The sequence below is a fragment of the Chiloscyllium punctatum genome, chromosome 44 (genome assembly GCF_047496795.1).
Source record: "Chiloscyllium punctatum isolate Juve2018m chromosome 44, sChiPun1.3, whole genome shotgun sequence".
NCBI classification, from domain to species: Eukaryota; Metazoa; Chordata; class Chondrichthyes; order Orectolobiformes; family Hemiscylliidae; genus Chiloscyllium; species Chiloscyllium punctatum.
In genome coordinates, this window is record NC_092782.1 from 47,482,411 (window position 1) to 47,496,595 (window position 14,185).

The window sequence follows — 14,185 nt, forward strand, 5'->3', positions numbered from 1 at the left end:
CTTTGTTTTTTATCTTATCGGATATTAGCATCATTGGTGCGGCCAACACTTCTTGCCCATCCCTAATTCGCCTTGAGAAGGTGGTGGTGAGCTGCCACCACTTGAATTGCTGTGGTCTACTGGGAGTGGTAACACCCACATTACAGTTAAAAAGGATCTTAATTCAGCTATAGTGAAAGAAGAATAATATATTTTCCACGTCAGGATAGTTTGTGGCTTGAAGTGGAATTTGCAGGTGATGCTGTTTTCATGACTTTGCTGCCATTATGTTTCTGCTGTGGTTGAGCTTGTGGGTTTGGAAGGTGCAGTCAAAGGACCCTGGGTCACTTGCTTTGGTGCATCTTGCAAACACTGTTATTGGTGGGGGTGAGTTTGAATGTTAAGTTGGTGGATGTAGTACCATAGGATAAAGTGAAGACTGCAGATGCTGGAGATCAGAGCTGGAAAAGTGCAGTAGGTCAGGCAGCATCCAAGGAGCAGGAGAATCGACGTTTCGGGCATGAGCCCTTCTTCAGGAATGAGAATGTAGTACCATTCTGGATGTAGTACCATATCTGGATGGTGTTTTTGAATGTTTTTGGAACTGCATTCATCCAGTCTAGTGGAGCATATTCCATTATACTCCTGACACATCGGGTAAATGCTGGCTAAGCTTTGGGGAGTCAGAAGGTGATTTAATCACCTCAGAATTCCAGCCCCTGGGCCACTTGTTGGTGTAGCCACTTTATTTATATGGTTTGATCTAGTTTCTGGTAAGTAGTAACCCGTAGGATGTTGATGGTTGGAATGGTCATGCCACAGAATGTCAAGGGAATTAGTTATATTCTTACTTATTAGATGGAGGTGACCATTGCCTGGCATTTGTTTAAAATCAGAGACTGCTGCAAATGTGCAGCGGGTCAGTCCGTATCAAGACAAAGGATAGGTTATTAATGATATGGTGTAGACCCCTTGTCTCACTTGTGTGTTCTGATCAAGGGGCAGGAATCCAAAACATCTGTAATCTGACCTTTCACTTCACATGGGCGCTGACTGAACAAGTGTGCTTTAATTTTCTGATGTTTTTTTTAATTTCAAACATCCATATTTGCTGTTTTACTTAATGTTTTACAACTACTGTGGGTTTTTTGGGGTGAAAAGTGGAGGGGAAGACAAAGAGATGAGAAACGGTGTTAACTGGTTAAAAATAAATGCAAGGTGCTCACTGCAGGGAACGAGTCCAACTCCATCAGTTATAAAACAAGTAATGCCCTGGATTTTATCTGATAAAAGTTGTAATCTCAGAAGTATTGACCCAGAAATTTGTGTACAGAATTTGGGAAGACATAACCAGGGCACAGTGTTGAGACCAAAACTAGGGTGTGTAAATTGTCACTGAGATACCTAATAAGGAATTCATGCAAAACATCTTTAATTGGTGTTTAACAATGCAGCACTTGTTAATTATGTGTCAATCGAGTTTATTAATATGCAAGTGAATGATGTTTTTAGTTTCACTTGAGCATTTATGAAGAGATGCATACAAATGTTTTTTTTCTTATTGGTGAAGTGGTCTCTGGGACAGAAGGTTGGAGTTCAAGTCCACTTGCTTTTGAGACGTATCCTGATATCTCTGAGCAGGTTTATTTACAAAATAATAAAGTATACTTTATAAAGTGTATTAAAACTGCTCTGCTATTGAGTTGGGAAGTGTATGTTTATAACTTTTCACTCTGCAGATAACTAAGGATATGTAAAGACGGGATTCAATCACAGAACATAGAACAATACAGTGCAGAACAGGCCTTTGGCCCTCGACGTTGCGTCAACCTGGGAACTAATCTAAGCCCATCATTATCCATATGCTTATTGAAGGACTGTTTAAATGCCCCTAATGTGGCTGAGTTAGTTACATTCTATGCCCTTGTCACTCTCTGAGTAAAGAACTTGCCTCTGACATCTGTCTTCCATCTATCACCCCTTCATTTGCAATTATGCCCCCTCATGCAAGCTGATGGCATCGTCCTAGAAAAAAAACTCTCTCTGTCCACTCTATCTAATACTCTGATCATCTTGTATGTTTCTATTAAATCCCCTCTTAGTCTTTTCTCCAGTGAGAACAGGCCCAAGTCCCTCAGCCTTTCCTCATAAGACCTTCTCTCCAGACCAGGTAACATCCTGGTAAATTTCCTCTGCATCTTTTCCAATGCTTCCTGTAATGGGGCGACCAGAACTGTACACAATATTCCAAGTGAGGAATATCATCATCAGCAAGTAACTTTCTAAAATAACTTTCTGAACTTAACTACTTCAGATGGTGATAAGTAACACAATATTTTTATGGAGAAGCTGAGGGAGAAAGGAATTGATATATGCTAATGGGTTGCACTGAAGAGGAGAAGGAGGAGGTTCATGTGAGTAAAAGCGAGCATTGACCAATTGGACCCTGCAGTCTGTTTCTCTGCTCCAAATACTTTGTATATGCTCCAGTGTGGTTTTAAATATGTTCCTTTGAATGTGATCTGTTAAATGCCAACTATTGACTTTAAAACAAAATCTTGGCAACTGTAGTGTATTTTTGTTTACTTGCAAACGTGAATACATTTTGTTCTCATGTACCTGGTAGGGATGGTAACATTCAGCAAATTCCATGATCCTGATTGCTTCCAATCACTCTTGCTGAGCATCAGGTTAGAGTGAGGAGGCTCTAACTGTAATGGAGCCGGTAGTTGAATATCTGCTGCTGCTGTCTGTCTGGACTCCCACATGAAGATTGACCAATTTGGGATGTGAAAATTTAACTGACATGTTCTGACCCACACCACAGCATGTTTATTGGCAAGCTATTCAACTGTAGCTGAGCCCAGTCAGGTCCTTATTGTGATCCAGCAGCCATTCCAGGTTGGTGAGTTGATACCCTGCCCCCCTCCCCAACCCAGGCAATTTCTTCAGCTGCCTATTCCAGCAGCAACTGTTTTGTAAGAAGATGCAAAGGTTCTTCTCTTTTTCTTTCCTTTCTTTCCCTCTCTCTCTCTCTCTCTCTGTGTGTCTCTCTGTTTGTCTCTGTCTCCTTCTCCACCCTGCTTGCAACTAAAACAGAGTTGTGTGAATAAAGTTTGCAGATGGAATGGGTTTAGTCCAAACTGCACTATTTCTCAAATAGTTTATGTGTGTCCTCTGTTGATTAATTGCATCCTGTTCCTTAGGTTCCCCAGTGCATAACGGTGAGCCATTTGCAGTTCTCCTATTCTCTCTCATTAATAAATACTGTAATGGATACACTCCACATTGCCCTGTTAAGAAGGTGTTGCTGCTCCTTTGGAAAACTATTCTGGTAGGTATTTTTGTATTTTCCATTATATTATATTTTTAACTCCCTCTAAATTTTATTCACAGGGTATGAGCTTTGCTGACAAGGCCAGACTTTTAAATTAAACCTTAATTTCTCACTCTCAAGAACACAGTGATGTGTTGCCTTGAGCTAATGCAGTCAGTGTGGAATTGGTACACTCGCTCAGGAAGGGAGTTTTGGGATTTTGATCTAATGACTATGAAGAAACATCTGAATTTATGGCCAGGTTTATATGATGCATAACTTGGGAAACTTGCAGGTGATAGTGGTGTTTCCAGGGATGTCCTTATCGTTTAAATTGATGGAAGTGATGGGTTTAGGAGCTGCTGAAGAAACCCCCTTGAATTGCTATAATACATCTTGTGGATGGTACATGCTGCAGACAACTATTCTCCCACATGTACTTACACTCATCTCCTGCAGATGCTGCTCCTCACTAGGGTTTGGAGCCATAGTTGCAATAGACTGATACCTTGGACCAGGGGCTGTTCTGGCTCCTCCACTTAGACAGGTACTTGGCACTGGAGAGCATCATAAATGAGTCTACACCTGATCTTGCCTTTCCTGAACTTCGTTGGAGCATAGGCTAGCCATGAGGCAAAGGAACCATGGCTAGTTTTTTTCCATCCTTGTAGGAGCACTGAGGCCACGTTTTCAACATAACCAATATCACCAAAATTAGTAGTTAATGGCACAGGCCAGTCTGGAACTGGAATTTCAGATGCTGTATGAATTAGTAGTATTCCTTTCAATCCCTGCAGGCTGTTTAAAACCCCTTGCTTGTCCTGCTCCTGAGCTGGAATCTACAGTGTTTTTCCCCTTCCTGTGAGGAGGCGTTACTGATCTGCTTGATGCCAGTCTAAGTGCAATTTTGTCCCATCAAAATTTCCTCAGTATTTCAAAGTGTTTTGTAGATGGGGCCCTATATTACATTGGTGCCCTTAATATGGGCACCACAGAACTTGATGTCACTCTGCTGCAGGCATCAAAACTGACCAGGTAGAGCTTGGCATCAAAGAGATATACAGCACGGAAACAGATCCTTCAGTCCAACTCAACCAAGTCGACCAGATGTCTTAAACTGATCTAGTTCTGTTAGCCAGCATTTGGCCCACATCCCTCTAAATCTTTCCTATTCATATATCCATCTGGATGCCTTTTAAATGTTGCAATTGTACTTGTCTCTGCCACGTCCTCTGGCAGCTCGTTCCATATGTGTACCACCCTCTGTGAAAATGTTGCCCCTCAGGTCTCTTTTAAATCTTTTCCCCTCTCACCTTAAAGCTATGCCTTCTAGTTTTGGACTCCCCTACACTGAGGAAAAAGACCTTGTCTATTTACCCTGTCTGTGTCCCTCATGATTTTATAAACCTTTATAAGGTCACCCCTCAGTCTTCAATGCTCCAGCCTATTCAGCCTCCCCCTCCTTGTAACTTTTTTCTGAAACCTTTCAAGTTTCACAACATCTTTCCTATAGCAGGGAGACCAGAATTGAATACAGTATCCTAAAAGTGGCCTAACCAATGTCCTGTGCAGTCACAACATGACATGCCAACTCCAATACTCAATGACCAATAAAAGCAAGCATGCCAAGCACCTTTTTCATTACACTGTGTCTCCCAATGTCTCCATTTTTGAAAAACAATGTATCTGCGCCCCTTAGGTCTGTCTTCAGCAACACTCCCCAGGGCTCTCCCGTTGGGCGGCACGGTGGCACAGTGGTTAGCACTGTTGTCTCACAGCACCAGAAACCTGGGTTCAATTCCCGCCTCAGGCGACTGACTGTGTGGAGTTTGCACATTCTCCCCGTGTCTGCGTGGGTTTCCTCCCACAGTCCAAAGATGTGCAGATCGGGTGAATTGGCCATGCTAAATTGCCCATAGTGTTAGGTAAGGGGTAAATGTAGGGGGTATGGGTGGGTTGCGCTTTGGCGGGGCAGTGTGGACTTGTTGGGCCGAAGGGCCTGTTTCCACACTGTAAGTAATCTAATCTAACTGCTGAAGTCCTGCCCTGGTTTGCCTTACCAAAATGCAATACCTCACAATTATTAAATTAAACTCCATCTGCCACTTTTTGGCCCATTGGCCCATCCAATGAAGGTCCGTTTTACTCTTAGAACTTTCTTTTGACTGTCTACTATGCCACCAATTTTGGTGTCATCTGCAAGCTCACTAACCATACCTCCTATGTTCACATCCAAATCATTTATATAAATGACAAAAAGCAGTGGACCCAGTAACTGATCCTTGTGGCACAATGCTGGTCACAGGACTCCAGTTTGAAAAACAAACATCCATCACCTTCAAGCCAATTTTGTATCCAATTGGCTAGCTCCTCCTTGAATCCATGTGATCTAACTTTGCTAACCAGTCTACCATGCAGAATTTTATTGAATGACTTGAAGTCCATATAAACAACTGCCTTCATCAATCTTCTTTGTCACTTCTTCAAAAAAAACTCAATCAAGACCCAATTTCCCACTCTCAAAACCATGTTGGCTATCCCTAATGAGTCCTTGCCTTTCCAAATGCATGTAAGTCGTGTCCCTCAGAATCCTTTCCAACAGCTTACCCACCACTGACATTAAGTTCCCTGGTCTATAGTCCCCTGGCTTTCCTTACCACCTGTCTTAAATGATGGCACCACATTAGCCAACCTCCAGTCTTCCAGCACCTCGTTGCTATCAATGATACAAATGTCACAGCAAGGGGCCTAGCAATCTCCTCCCTAGATTCCCACAAAATTCTGGGTTATACCTGATCAGGTCCTGGGGATTTATCCACCTTTATGCACTTAAAGACATCCACCACCAGCACCTCTGTAATATGGATTTCAAGATATTAATATTTCAAGCTTTTCAAAATATCACTATTTATTTCTCCAAGTTCTCTAGTTTCCATATCCTTCTCCACAGTAAATATTGATGTGAAATACTCGTTTAATATCTCACCCATTTCCTGTTGTTCTACACGTAGACGGCCTTGTTGATCCTTAAGGGGTCCTATTTTCTCCTTAGTTACCTGTTTGCCCTTAATATATTTGTAGAATCCCTTTGGATTCTCTTTCAACCCTACTTGCCATAGCTATCTCATGTCCCCTTTCGCCATCCTGATTTCCCTTGAATATACTCCAACTGCTCTTATGCTCCTCACTCGATCCCAACTGTCTCAACCTGACATATGCCTCCTTTTTCTTGACCAAAACCTCAAACAATTCCTACTTCATCTCCATTGACCAAACCAGCATTTGCATTTTTCTGTCGTTGGCTGCATAGGATATTTGAAAGAGTTCTTGATGGGGCAGAGAAATTCCACAGGCTTGTATATACTCGGGACAAATGCATAAACTATTCAATTCTAGGTATTAATGTACATTACCAGAGTAATCTTCAGGAGAGTCGTAGATGAATAAACAAGTCACTCGTGTCTCTGTGTGACGAATAGGAAAATTTGATTTTCAGCCTTTCAGCCTAAGCTTGTGTGGATAGAGCTAGAAATTAAACACGTTTCCCAAGGCTCTGCAAAATCTTCTGTTTGATTAGATTAGATTTCCTACAGTGTGGAAACAGGCCCTTCGGCCCAACAAGTCCACACTGACCCTCTGAAGGGGAGCCCACCCAGACCCATTCCCCTCTGACTAATGTACTTAACACTATGGACAATTTAGCATGATCAATTCACCTGACCTGCACATCTTAGGACGTGGGAGGAAACCGGAGCACCCGGGAAGAATGTGCAAACTGCACACAGACAGTTGCCCAAGGCAGGAAGTGAACCCGGGTCCCTGCAATGTGAGGCAACAGTGCTAACCACTGAGCCACTGTGCTGCCCTTAAAGTATCTATTCAATTACCATCTGAAAGTTATTACATCATCTGCCTTCAGCCTTTCTGCAAGCATGTTCCAATTCATAAAAAAGAACTTGCTTCCTGAAATAAAAAGTCTCATCACCTCTCTGGTGCTCTTTGTCAATTATTTTAAATCTACCTTCTGATGACTGACCTCTTTTTTTTTTCCCAGTGAAAATTATTTATTCAATCAAATCGTACGATTTTAATCACTTCCAACATCTTCCCTTCCTCAGCAGTAAAGATAATCTCATCTCTTCTTGCCATGCCACATGACTGAAAACTTTCATCCAGCTGGCCCTATTTATTAAATTTCACCTCCGTTTTCTACAAGGCCTTTGGTGTCTTTGCCAATTTTTTGGTCGTTAATTAAAAATGTCCTTTGTTACATTTACCTTTCAGTTCCTCAGTGTTCTGCTTGTACTTGGTACCATTGAATGGATGAGCTCACTTGATTAATTACTTTCCTTTGTTCTCAGTTCTGTTTTGGAGGGTTTGAGAAACTCCAAGAGTTGAAAGTGGAAAAGCGAGTGAAGCTGGGGCTTCCTCCATTGTTGGAGAACAGTATTCAGGTGACACGAACTCTGCGAGCCACCTCTCCACCAGCAACAGCCATGGACATCCTAGAGCAGCAACAGAAGCGAGGTCGCAAGGGTCGGAGGGTAAGATCCATCTTCACAGCTGCTGATACCCCTCTGCTCTTTGTGAAAACTAGGAGGAAGCCAGTCAACCTCCTTGCCTTGGCTTTGCCCTGCCCTGCCCTAGATTATGATTGATCTTAACCTTAATTCAGTTTGTCTGCCTGCCCTTGGTCCCATGTCCCCTCAAACAAGCTCAGTTTTGAAAATAAACCTGGCTGGATGGGAAGGAGATACTCTGATGGACATCAGCCAGTATGTTAACTGTCTGATGTCACTGGCAGATTCTGGTGAAGCAGGACAGCCTGGATATCTACTGTGAGAGAGATGAGGCTCGGGAGGAGGAGGAGGAAGCAGATGATGGTGACGGTGCGATTGAGGGAGAATTGGATGCACTGGAGAGGGAGGCACTGATTCAGGACCTCCCCTCCCCTGGACTGGTGCCAGAGAGACTCTTCTTCCCACAGTGCCTGCCCTGGGCCACTAAAGTCAGGTCAGTATAAATTGCTTTTGGCTTTGGAGAATGTTTTTTGTTTTTGTTTGGCCTGGTTATTTCTTAGATGGGCTCCTCCTCCACCTCCACAACCACCACCACCACCATGCTCCCCACCCCCACCAGCATAACCACCATCTTATTGTCGGTTGTTCCCTGGAGGTACATGTCCCACAGAAAAAGAGCTAATCTCTTGTTTGTGGCACCACATCTAGCAAACTAAGCATCCGGATTGCTGAGTTTAACCCCACCTACATTATACTTGTCTCTCTCTTCCCTTGGAGACTCCACTGAATTTCTGTTCAGTGACTACCCAAAACCCCCTCAACAACATTCAAATGCATACTGAAATATCCTCATGGCACCTCTGCTCGTAAATGTTTGATTTGTTTTCATTTGTATGTGCCCCAGTTGTTTAATCTGCTGCATGTTGCCAACTCAAAGCCTCCTTGCCTCCAAAGTTAATCTTGTCTTCAGTTTTGCTTTTACTTCTGCAGAGAGAAGGACATCGAAGATTTTCTGGAAGTCAGTCGGTGCAAATTCATTGGATTCACATTGGGAAAGTGAGTAGGAAAGTAGAGTTTTAACACTGAGAAGTGAGCTTGCATATGTATGTATCTGTATTTACACCTTTGTGTCGTCATATTTATCTGATATGTATGTGCTTGTATCTGTAGCTATATATATTATATATAAAATGCTAGACTTTTGTCTGTCAACTCAACAGTGATGGTGGGGCTAGTTACAATGAAATGAAACACGTCTATTTCCTGCTGCTTCTCACTGTGTGTACACTCCCTTCTTGCTGCCTGTCTCCGTGCAGTAGCTGCTGAAACATGAAGATTGCAAGCAGGAAGGCCATTTAAAATTGCACTTGTTTATAGTATTAAAGGGTTATTGAATCGAAACATATCTGAAGTGAAGTCTGTCAATGTCATGGGTTCAGAAAATTCTGATCTTGGGAAAATGGTATCTCCATGGAAGTCGTGTTGGAAAGATTCTTTAGAATGAAAGCAGGAATGAATGCAAGTTTATCGTTATGAATAAACACTTGAGAAATTAGTAAATTTTATAAACTGAAACTCAAAAGGTTAGGAGGATCAAATAGAGACTTGAAGATGTGTGGCTCAGAGATGCAGGCTGAGGATCAGCAGGAAAACAATGAGAGTGAAGTTATCAAATATGTATCTGTAGACATTAAACATCTTGAGTTGGATTTATTGAGACAAATATAAACAGGTTGAGAAAAATGATGGGGATGTTAGGTTAGTGTGCTCCAATTGAAGAACTAGCATGTGTAGATTGGGCCAAATTGCCAGTTGCTGTAGTATCACTTTTGTGATTGTGATTCTACCTTGTGTATAACCTCTCCCAACTCTGCTCTCTATATTACATTTCCAAATATTCTGTGTACTCACAATGACTATAGTGAAATCCACCAGTCTTTTAAGTGCGGCTCACCCTGTGGATTTAAAATGTTCTTATGCTTTCTCTTTCCAGTGACACTGAAACCCTGGTGGGTTTGCCCAAGCCCATTCACAATAGTGTGAAAATACTGAAACAGGTAGGAGAGTAGATGCCGGGTATAATTCTTCTGGATCATGCACGTTTTCTTATTATTTCTTAAAAACAAAAGTGCATAAGCAAATATTTTGACAAAGCAAAATGTTTCCTTTAAAATAAAATACAGACAGCGGGTCTCTTTGTATCTGACTGTGAAAGGTCACCATTTGAAGGACACACTTACTTAGAACTGTAACAATCTCTGGTTCCTGCTTTGATAAAGGGCTCTACACCCACAGACTTAACCTGGTTCTTTTCATTCACTGTCTCATCTATGAAAATTAAGATTCTTGTAAGAGAACAAGCAAGAGAAAAATCCTGTTGAGAAAAACTAACAACTGATTAAACAATTGTTTACTGGAGGTAATCTAAAGGAGAAGATGCCTTACAACAAACCCCACCCATTATTGTTATCACTGACATCATGACTATTGTGTATATTCTAGATAAAATATGCATCAATTGTGGATACTTAGGAGTAGTGTGAGAAAGTGAGTTGTGGTAGGAGTTCACCTGTGAATATTGATCAAGCTAAAAGGGTTGAACACACTACTTCAGCTCTTGTTATATTCCTTGGTACCTGGAGGTCCTATACAGACAGAAATCCAGACATTCACAGCAGTGCAATTGCAGACATCAGCAGTGAGTAGGCGTTTGTATTGGTGGGGATGTTGCATGTAACTTGGGGTGAAATCTATCATGGGCTGACACTCCCACAGTGAGTTACCAAAGGCAAAGAGAGATTCTGCATTGAAGCAAATGAATGAGGCATTCATTTTCAAAACGATATGGTGACTGGAAAACTCGGAAGAGAGCACCCCAGGTGGCAAAAAGTGAGAAATCCATCAGTGAGCTGATCCTTCAGGTTTGATAGTGGAGGAAAAAACTTGGATTAATTCAAGGGACATCTATGTGCTGTATTTTCCTCTGAAAGGATGAACCAGTATTACCTGCCTTTGTTATATTAGGGAGATTTTTGTGTGCACATTAGAGGGAAATCAAACCTCTCTCTCTCTCGCGCGCTCTCTCTCTCTCGCGCTAGTACTGATTTAGATGCTTCTCTCAGTCTGTGTTTTGTCTAAGACAAGTTGCCACATTGCAACCATCCTATTTTTAGGTCCAGTATGGTGTACGGGCTGGGGACTGCAGAAGATTACTCACAAAGCACAACATGCAGATCTGTACCAGAAAATTGCTGAGTGCACTTTCTTTTTTTTCTCTCCTTTTCCTTGTGTTTTCTTTCTTGTGTGCACTTGCTGTCTCAGTCCTATCTTTCAGTCCCACAGCAAGATGTGGGTTTAATAACCTCTTGACATCTTTTGCTGCAAAGCTGCATGTTGGCAGTTCAATACTTGAGGCCTCTTTTGTTTTTCCCTCTTAGAAAGGAAATTCTCTATATAAGCAAGGACTCTATTTTGTAAATCCACTGTATTAGAAATAACAAATCAGTTATTTGTTATTTCTGGTAGTTCTCAGACACAAGACTTCCATTATGAAAAAGTTTAACTATTCATTTTCAATTTGAGGTTTCTAGATGCAAGTTTAGTTGCCAATTTAGCCTCAATGGGCAACTAAACTTCAAAAAGTAATTAAATGAAATTAAATAGCTGAGAGAAGCTTTGGGAGCTCCTGTGTGAGTGAGTGAATGAGTGACGCTATATATAACTGCTGCTGGATAAAGACTCTCAGCAACTGTACTAGTCAATTTATCTTGTACAAACAGCAGAGAAAGCCTGAAACTCCTCAGAGACCAGATTCACTGTGAAAGTTATTTTCCTCTTTGCTTTTTGGAATGATTGAAATCAAAATGTATTCTTTCAGTTTTGTAAAGTTGAACTAAATGATCTGTTTCTGTGCTGTGAGATTCTAACTGGATCAAACTTGATGTGTCATTTTACGCCGCAGAACTTTTACTGAGTCTGATGCTGCCTTTCTGTCAGCTGCACTATTGGAAGGGTTAGGCCAGGCGTGGGCAGTGCTTTAACCCTCCATGTCAATAATCTACTGCAACTGACTAGCCTGGCCTGACAAGGAGAGCAGACATTTTAATGGGTTCTTAAGGAGGTAGACTTGACTAAGCAAACCAAACAAATTTGATTTTCTGATTTCTACATCAGCACAAGTATGTCTCCATCTCAGAAGTACAAGCCAAGAGGGAGGAAGAACTGCAGAAATGTCCAGTGTCACTGGTAAGGGCTTGTAGCACAAATTCACCTTGTGGTATACAGAATACATCAGGAAAGCCAGAGGACTCTTAGACAATCACACTCCTTCTCTGAGCAGTCTCTTCAGTGGAGAAGAAGAGCAAGTCGGGGAAATGACTTCATGTCTATTAATGTGCACGTTATGAAAATATCCCTTGAAAGCTCTGACTGGCCTGCCAATGCCCAGTCATTCTCTTTCTTTCCCCTCCATTGTCTAATTCTGGTTACCTTGCACAGTAGTTCATTCTAAATCTCCCTTTTGTTAGAGTACATTCCTTTTGTTAAGTATCTTTGCTTTTTAATACTTTTTTTTTTGTTCCTAATTTTGATTTAATGTTGCTTGGGAATGTTGTGTGAGGTAGCCAGTGTTGGGGGATTAATTATGCATGCTAGAGCCTAAATGACTCACCTCTTGAAGGAAAGAATCAAGACATTTTGCAGAAGGTCTCCAGGGCAAGGTTGAGTACAGTCCAAGACACCAGCTGGGAAGAATCTGTGGGAGGAAAGGCATTGATCAGCCACAAGGGTATATATCTTTTCCCCCATTGCTGAGAGTATAGAATAGGGAAACCTACTTTAACTCTCTGGTAATTTACTGCCCTTCTAGCAACTTGTGGGAAATCATCCCACCTAATTTATGTTGAAGTCAGACATCAAAGATAACACTTGAATTCAATAACAGGCTGAACCTAGTACATAAAGCAAAAAGTTGCAAGTCTACCATTTCCTTAAACACAGGGAGCTGAGGAAGTGGAGCAGAGCCCAGTTGAGATCCTGTATCAGGCAATGTTACACAACCTACCTCAGTATATGGTGAGTATCGACTTTTTACAGCTTGTGTCCTCAACAGCGCCTGGGTCCATGACCAGTGTCCCCGTCAGTCCCATTCTATCAGTTTTCTCAATTTCCTAGGCCCCCCCCCCCCCCAGAATACAGTTCATTGATCAAAGAGGACAGATTCACAGGAGCCAGCACATCCTCACAACAAGAGGCACTGCTCTGGCGCACTCAGTCTGAGAATCAAACCTGGAATCATCCTTTGCCGTTTTGCCCTGTAAAATTTACACTATTTCCTGTTTTGCTGTTTCTCTCTGTGCTTTTCCTTTCCACTGGATCAACAGCTGGAATCTCCTAGGAAACAAGCTGATGTCCTTTGTATGTCTTATGCTGACTTTGCCAGATGAGCTCTTGCAGATACTGCAGATTATTAACTTGTTATGGTTGTTTTCCTGCTATTACCTAATTCAGTTTCCAACTCATTAACTTGTACCCCACCCCCCACCCCCCTTGGATTGAGCCCTGCTTGAAAAGCTGTAAACTTCCTGGAGACAGATTTGTTTCCCAGCAGAGATTTGCACCTGTTCAGATGCCAATATAACTTGGTTATCAATGCTGTCAACCTTTAGGGTCTGCAGGTTGTGATATCAAACCTTATTCTAGAGAGCTCAACACTCCAGTATTTGAGGGTATGCTGCATGGTCAGAGGTGTCATCTTTTGAATGAGACTTCAAACTCAGGTGAACATAAAGTAGCCCCGATACTTTTTTTTTGGAAGAGGTAAGGGGCTTTCTTCCCAAATTCCAAGCCAATATTTATCCCTCAATTAGCATCATTTAAACCAAATTGTGATTGCCATATTACTGTTTGTAGGAATTTGCTGTAAGCATGTTAGCTGCTGTGTGTCCTAATGGTGATTTTCCCATTCTGAAGTGCCTCATTATCTGTACAGTGATTTTGGGATATGCTGAGAAAGACTCTATATAAAGACAATTTCTTACTTTCTTAGCTAACAATATTTGATGGGCTGCTGGGTTATTATTCTCGACAGATAGCACTGCTGAAGATCCAGCTGGCTGCTGCTCCCACATCCAAGGCAAAGACTGACTCCATCAATATCTTGGCTGATCTTCTGCCTGAGGAGATGCCGTAAGTTTTGTTCAGATAATAAATTTTGATTTTCCTTTCTCCATCTGTCTGTTTGTCCTCATTTGGAATGTTACCTATAAAAAACAATGATTTTTAACTCGCACCACCTTTTAAATGTGAGCCTTGTTTCCTGGTGGTGTGTTCCCCAACAACTTCAAGAACTGTTCACCCACATCAGATCAAG

At 41.8% G+C, this 14,185-nt stretch overlaps 1 protein-coding gene across 1 annotated transcript in view; it reads left to right on the forward strand.

Annotated features, from left to right (window-relative positions):
• The window catches only part of LOC140466961 (striatin-interacting protein 2-like), a 40,772-nt gene that overhangs the window by 10,383 nt on the left and 16,204 nt on the right, over positions 1 to 14,185 (forward strand). Inside the window, exons 8-15 of the mRNA XM_072562847.1 lie at positions 3,186 to 3,313; positions 7,657 to 7,839; positions 8,100 to 8,308; positions 8,806 to 8,871; positions 9,809 to 9,872; positions 11,989 to 12,060; positions 12,814 to 12,888; positions 13,904 to 14,001. Coding sequence (XP_072418948.1) covers positions 3,186 to 3,313; positions 7,657 to 7,839; positions 8,100 to 8,308; positions 8,806 to 8,871; positions 9,809 to 9,872; positions 11,989 to 12,060; positions 12,814 to 12,888; positions 13,904 to 14,001 — 895 coding nt within the window. The remainder of the gene's footprint in view (positions 1 to 3,185; positions 3,314 to 7,656; positions 7,840 to 8,099; positions 8,309 to 8,805; positions 8,872 to 9,808; positions 9,873 to 11,988; positions 12,061 to 12,813; positions 12,889 to 13,903; positions 14,002 to 14,185) is intronic.